This window comes from Montipora capricornis, chromosome 4 (genome assembly GCF_036669925.1).
Source record: "Montipora capricornis isolate CH-2021 chromosome 4, ASM3666992v2, whole genome shotgun sequence".
NCBI lineage: Eukaryota > Metazoa > Cnidaria > Anthozoa > Scleractinia > Acroporidae > Montipora > Montipora capricornis.
The window spans coordinates 55026341-55033840 of record NC_090886.1 but is presented as its reverse complement, the minus strand read 5'-3'; the positions used below and the strand labels follow the sequence as shown (position 1 = coordinate 55033840).

At 41.2% G+C, this 7500-nt stretch overlaps 1 protein-coding gene across 3 annotated transcripts in view; it reads left to right on the top strand.

Moving 5' to 3' along the window:
* LOC138047546 (tyrosinase-like) overlaps positions 1-7500 on the top strand; it is a 37866-nt gene that overhangs the window by 29132 nt on the left and 1234 nt on the right. For 2 of the 3 annotated variants that reach the window (XM_068894442.1, XM_068894441.1), the window contains exon 5: positions 4289-5229. In XM_068894442.1, the coding sequence (XP_068750543.1) occupies positions 4289-5214 (926 nt within the window). In that variant the 3' untranslated portion in view covers positions 5215-5229. Of the gene's footprint in view, positions 1-4288; positions 5230-5428; positions 5430-6344 lie in introns of those variants that run through there. The other variant, XM_068894443.1, reaches the window with a different exon arrangement.

Here is a 7500-nt window from a genome sequence, read left to right as displayed (position 1 = left end):
ACGTGACATTAAAACGTTAAAGGCACGATTCACGAGACTTTTTATACGATTAACGTCTGTTTTGAGACGCTTTTCAACGGTTAAGCACGGTTAACAAGCAATGGAAAAAAGTGTCAATCTGCTCTGTCACCTTTCTGGCCAGACGATAAAATCGTGAAAAATCGACAAAATTCGTTGCTGATAGCCCGCAAATCGTGCCCATCAACACTTTTGTGAACGTAAATCATGCTCTATTTTTCAGCGTGGAAAAATCAGAAGATAGATCAGGTAAATATCGCCAACAAATTTAAGGGAGCGCAAATGCAGTTCTTAAAAATTCAATAAGTTTGCGTATTCGGTATGGTTAGCGCACGGATGCAAAGTCTAAAGCGTAGAATGTGGGTAGGTTGGATAGTTTGATAGGGTAGATAACCTTTGTAAGAAGGTTCGAATCCTCCTTACATCCGATTTCTTTTTCTTTTTTTTTTCCCCAATAGTTTTATTCCCTTTTTTGTTTACAATTTATGTTAACGTGAAATGCCACTTGCATTTAGTTTTTTTCAGTGTGGCCTTGTTCAGTTTATTTTTTGAATGGGAGATGTGCTCTCGGATGATGTAACTTTTGAGCGAACCAGAGCAGATTTCGTGTCGTGATTACCCCATATACTACTGGTAACGGCAAGCAGGGGCTCATAGACATGTCCATGGAGGCTATGATGTCACCAATTCAAGATTTGGTCAATTAAGAGGTCATATGTCAACACATTAATCATCCGAAACCACTGGCCTCTGACGAAGTCACGCTCGTCGCTAGTGTTGCTATGTTGAGATACTACATGGAAGATATTTTAAGAGAAGCGAAGCGTATAAAAAGGCCAAACCTAAAGTAAAAATTGGCCAGTACGATCAAGAATAAGGGTATAACACTACGTAAAATTGACGAAAAAATTGTGATCGACAAAAAGAATACCCGAGGAAACAAAAGTAAGAGTTAGAGTTCTCAAGCCCACTACTGATCTTACTCTGGAAGCATTTCTGGGGAGTTAATCGATAAAACTATAGGGTCTATGTAGGGTCGCATCGCTGAGATTAAACGAGGCAATGGCAAAAGACTCAAGCATTAAAGTAGCGCCTTTAAAGCTTTGTAGAGCACTTGAATGGTTTTACGTGACATTAAAACGCTTAAGGCACGATTCACGAGACTTTTTATACGATTAACGTCTGTTTTGAGACGCTTTTCAACGGTTAAGCACGGTTAACAAGTAATGGAAAAAAGTGTCAATCTGTTCTGTCACCTTTCTGGCCAGACGATAAAATCGTGAAAAATCGACAAAATTCGTTGCTGATAGCCCGCAAATCGTGCCCATCAACACTTTTGTGAACGTAAATCATGCTCTATTTTTCAGCGTGGAAAAATCAGAAGATAGATCAGGTAAATATCGCCAACAAATTTAAGGGAGCGCAAATGCAGTTCTTAAAAATTCAACAAGTTTGCGTATTCGGTATGGTTAGCGCACGGATGCAAAGTCTAAAGCGTTGAATGTGGGTAGGTTGGATAGTTGGATGGGGTAGATAACCTGTGGCAGAAGGTTCGAATCCTCCTTACATCCGATTTCATTTTCTTTTTCTTTTTTTTCCCAATAGTTTTATTCCCTTTGTTGTTTACAATTTATGTTAACGTGAAATGCCACTTGCTCAGTTTATTTTTTGAATGGGAGATGTGCTCTCGGATGATGTAACTTTTGAGCGAACGAGAGCAAATTTCGTGTCGTGATTACCCCATATACTACTGGTAACGGCAAGAAGGGGCTCATAGACAATCTTGGACAGAATAAAGTGGAACAGAAATGCCCCCTCTCCCCCAAGTCAAGGATGAAAGTGTGTGAAGGCCAAAACGCGCCATTTTCCCATCACTGATTTTGGGGGGAGGGGTGGTCTCAATGTTCCATTTCATTTGTCCAAGATTGTAGCTTCCCATCACTGTAGCCCTGGTACGATTCGAGGACCCGTCGTCACCGGTGGGTTGAGTGCGTTGTTGGTTTTCGTAATTTATTTATAAAACAGGGACAACCACTTCCGACATAATAACATAGGCAAAGGTGTAATTGTTTATGTCTTAGGCATTACCACCACTGTCACCGTCGTCACTAGCGCGTGGCCGTTCTTTCGGAAAATTTGTGCCTTGCTGTTACCAGTCGGTTAACATTCCTTTAAGGTGGCCGAACACAGTTTTCGCGCGCGCTCTTGCTGATGCGATTCAGCGCGCGCACAAGGATTGCAAAAACAAACATGCCCTTGATACAGCGATCATTTTATTTGCTCAATGTCCGCTATATCTTTGCTATTTTTCTTCGTAATTGAACGCAGTGTGTTGATGGCTTTAGTCTTGTATAACAAATGCATGTTAGAAAAGGTAACAACGCAAAGAACCTAGCAATTTTCGCATTTTTCGAAATCGAAAGAACCCGGTTAAATACAACGCATGCGCAGTAGCTCGACAAATTGAGACCGATTGCTTTGGCACAAACTTGCTGATTTCTAACGATCCAGTCGTTAGAATTTCAAGAAATTTGGCAAAATAATAGTTCAGGACCCACTTGAATGATCTATCGCGAAAAATCTGAATTTTGACATGGGGAATTTTTAATAATACAGAAAACGATTTAAGGCGAATTACGAAAATCGCCTATGTCAGAATAAACCCAGTGTTGACAGAAGGGATTCAATGTCAATTCGTAGTGGGCAAACGATGAAAAAAATCTAACGACTGGATTTTTTTTAAATAAGCAAAAACCATTTTTTAAGCCACGTTTTTAACCAGCCCCGTTGCCATGGCAACAGCACAGACCCTTGCCAAAATGCGAGAATAAATACTTCTGTGGTTAACCTTGACTCTTGCAAAAAACGGGCGCCAAAGCATAAATGCTTTAAAAGTAATGGTGAATTAGGCATTAGCCTGCGAGCAGGCTCTCTCTCCTCAGTGGGAGAGAAGGAGAGCCTGCACGCATCCCTTTGAATTTTGAATGCCGCCTCCTGATGTCACGCTGAGAGAGCTGTCAAAAATTAGCCAATCAGCGCGCACCCGAAGTAAACATTGAAAAAAGAACAGAAAACAGAAAGCCACCTGTTGTGTATTTCAATTTCCTCGAGGCAGAAACTCAAAAAAAAACTGTAAAGGAAGGAAGACTTTGCCAGAAAAGCCTAAAACAACTATTGCTGATGCTGTAAAGCGTAGCTGAATATTCATTACGGTAATTCGTCGAAGTCCCTTCCGCGGAAAAAATGTTTCGTTCGTTAGGGAAAAATTAAGCACACAAACTTCAAACGACGGGAATCGTAATAGAGAAATTCGTTTTCCCTGACCGCATCTCCTCTGTGTGAGAATCGTCGACCACAACTGCTGCCAAATTTCGGTAAAGCGAAGCGGGGTTATCTTTTTTAATTTATTTTAATGAATCAAGACATTACATACATTACAATATTCTAATACCTACACCAATTTATTTCAAAGGTTTATTGAGTATTTGCGGAGTTACGAGGAGATCGAGCAATCATTTGTGGAGTCGCCTTTTCGGCTTAACCAAATACTTGCTAAAATCGTGTAGAGTCCCTCTATCGTTCTCTATCGTTAAATCAGCAACAGAGGCAGCCGAAAGGCCCATTTTTGTCCAAATGTGATCAGCGATAATGCTTTGTCGAGGACAGGAAACTACCACGGTGACATGAAGTCGCCCTCGTTGTATTTTGGCCGCTACGAAAAACAGTTGGGAAATAAGCCTTTTTCCCAATCCTGTGGATAACAGAGATAGAACTTCCTTCCTTCCAGTAGAGAAGCCATTGCATCGCGTCGCCCGACCTTTAATTATGTAAAGTTATGGTAAATTGCAACATTCTACAATTTTCTCAGACGCATTTCTGACCACCTCATCTCTGCGAAGCGAAGAGGCTTTCTTATTGTCGGAGCTTGTCACTGGTGACGTCACGATGTTATTTCATTTCAGCCAATCAGTATTTTGCGTCCAAAATTTGGACGCGACATTCAGAATACAAAGCCTTGCGGGCAGGCTCTCATTCTACCCCCAACCCCAGTCCCTCGGAGGGCCTGCTCGCAGGCTAATTAGGCATAGGCACTTGAAAACTGTGTTCGGCCACCTTCAGTGGTAGTTACCCTTGATGTAATTCTTACTGTGTTTCCGTGGTTCGTGAATTCCTAAAAGAGATGCTTATGTGCGAGTACTTTTCAAGCGCTGGAAATAGAAAAGTTTAATGTCTATATTCTTTTAAGTCTTTGTTACCATTTTGATTTTAGGTACAAGTTGCGAAGAGGGAAGCACTTCATATGATGAATGTAGACAAAGGTGCACCTGTGTTGGAGGCAAATTGGTCAATTGTGTTCGAATTAGAAAGGAATTCACATTATTGACAGATGCAGAGAAAAAAAATCACATAGGTATCATATTGAAAGTATCGGCAATCGGTAGTCCTTATAGGGCGGAATACAAACAGCTCATAAATGAGCACTATGAGCTGTTCAATACAGGTATTCATCGACTGCAACATTTTCTTCCTTGGCATCGTTATTACATACTGCGATATGAGAACCTCATGCGAAAAGCGGATTGCACTTTTACGGCGACCTACTGGGACTGGAGTCTAGATACCAGGGAACCGTTTAGCACAGCTCCAAATAGCGTTTGGAACAGTGACACTGGCTTTGGTGGAGATGGTGAAGATACTGGTCAAAACTGCGTGTTAGACGGCCCTTTTAAAAAGGGCGCCTGGAGCCGAGTGAGACCAGATAACGCGCGTGGTGGGCCAGACTGCTTAATGCGGAATTTCAATGGAAATCCACCTGAAGAGATAGATGTGTTAGAGGTCTTGAACATGGATGACTTTATTGAGTTTGAACGGGCTCTGAGATCGGAACTGCATAACAATATACACTGTCAGATCGGTGCCACCATGTGCACACAAGAATCCGCTTCCGCTCCAGAGTTTTTTCTTCATCACGCTTTCATCGATAAGATCTGGGACGACTGGCAAAAAAAAAGTAAGAACCACAAATACGCGTACTTCCAGAGGGTTCGAGGAAATATGCCAGGAACAAATTTGACACCTGACCAACTGATTGACCTTTCTAACCAACCAGGAGGCGTAAGTGTCGAGTATGAGCCTTTCAAGCCACAGGAGGACATAAGGAAGAAGGTTGAAGTAAGAAAACGCTTATGCATATAGGACTATACTACACACATATTCCAGTGAACTGGAAAACTCCAACAACCACCTTCAGTTCTCCTTTCCGTTTGTTATCGTCTTCGTCCCGGTTTTCGGACATAACTTGCGAACACTGATTCAGAGCTTAAAACCTAAGGTTTATTTAATTCGTGTCCAGAAAGCCCTGGCGTCACAAAGTCTGACAGACACTTAAAACATTTGTGGATCCTCCAAGGGTGATTAAAATTTCTCGATCTCTTTATTACTCCGCTCCTCTACTACTCTGCCTCACAACAAATTCTCGTCACTCTGATTTTCAAAATATCCGTTGCCTTTTTTTTCCCACTCAAACCGCTCCGCCAAGTACCATGGGTAATTGGCAAGACCCAGCTCCCCACACTAGGCCCCAGCCCGTAGCAAATAATTTCAACACCGTTGTTTCCTTCTATTATATTTATTTCTTTTCTTTTCAGTGTTTTCTTCCGGTCCTCTCTTATTCGTCTTTTTAATTTTTATTCTTCTTTTACTCTGTGCCTCTGTCCCACTATTTTGATTTTGGAGCCATGTTTTAGAGTCTTAAGGATCTGTTAAGGATAAGGATTAGTCAAGGGGCAGTTACGACGTCACAAGAAGGAAAAACGCACAAAAGGAAAACACGAATACAAGAAACGAAAATTAAAAGCAAAGCTAAAACAAAGCAAAAGCAAACGAAATAATCACACTTCAAGTAAACGAACATGAGAAGTATGTGGGTGATGTCCAAAATGATATAAAGTGAGTTGTTTTAAATAGTATTCCAAACGTTACCACGCTATGAGCAGATTTTACGTAAATAGATTTTGCACTTTTTGCTTGAACTCTGGGTGGAATCCGTCTTAATTATTCCGCTATTCTGCAAAAGCGAAACGCACGAAGTCTAAAATAGAATGCAAATCGCTGAATTCCCCAACATAAGCGTGTTCTGAAGGAAATACAGAGAGTGTACGCGAAGTTTTTGTTTCACGAGTTTTTTTTTTCAGGAACACCGGCTTTTGCCCTTAGAGAAATCTTCAAAATCATCCACCATTGCAGTTTGTTTGTCTGAGTCTGATTCATGATGTCACGCGTGCCCTTCGATTCGCTATTAAGCTGTTTGTCTTTGTTTGCTCCAGGTTTGAGCCCGAACCAACTACGTCACTTTCCGCGCCGACCATTTACTGGCCTCAGTCTGCAAGCTATCAGATTGTTCAAGATATCATCAGCCGAAGTAAAGAAGATCAGGGATGTTGAGAAATGGCTTAATCCCAACGTGGTGCAGAAGTAATGATTGTAGTGTGCACTCCTTTGCCAGATCTCAACACTTAGCCTTGGGATATTAGGGAGTTTGCAAAAACCACCACGGACGACAGCGGCAACGGGATCGTTGCTAAACAAAGAGATTTTATAAGTAGAAAAATGGCCGTGCACGTGGTTTTAATTTTTTGTACATTTCTTCGCTGCCCTCTGCAAAGCAACAATATGAGATAACCAAATCCTGAGTTGCCTTTCTTTTTATTTTAACGCTGTATTTATTTTCGAGAGACTTTGTGACAATGAGCAACAACCTATCCTGATTCCTAGGTAGATTTGCGTCGAAGTCGTTATTTCTGAAACTCCCTATTTAAAAGCTGCTAATAACAAGATACAAAAAAAACCCCTCAACTTGTCGCGCAACATTGTTTCGTTGCAAGTTTTGGGCCTATATTTCACGGTTTTTTTTTCACCTTGCGCGATCAACTTGGATTGAAGAAAGCTGTTACGAAAAGTAGAGTGCGGGCCTATTTTGAGCAACAAATTTTGGCTTTGTTGCTAGTTTTTCATCAGACTCGCAATTTGGCTTGGACTTACACCAATCAATCAGCGCGCTGCATTTCTTCAACTCGCAACAAATGGTTTTGTTAATGCGGGGAGAAAAACGCTAAACATCGACCCAAAACTTGCAAACGAAACAATTCTGCGCGACAAGCGAAGGGGCTTCTGTATTTCGTATTGCCCCACCTTACCATTAGAATACGTCCCTTAGTTTTCCATGAGCGAATCGTCAAAGAGGAGTAGCTGAGTTGACTACCTCAAATAGAGAACAAGGGCAAGAAGTTCATTTGTACAAACGTGTGTATTCTAGTTAAATCAAAACTAGGAATGATTTCAGTTTCAAGAGCAGCTGGCGCGATTGATGTCTTTTAGCGAATTGTAGATAACAATGACAGAAGCAATTAGAATCACTAATTTCCATGAATAGAACACAACTGAAGGGCCACTAAAAGCAAATGTATGCAGATTCAATGTTAC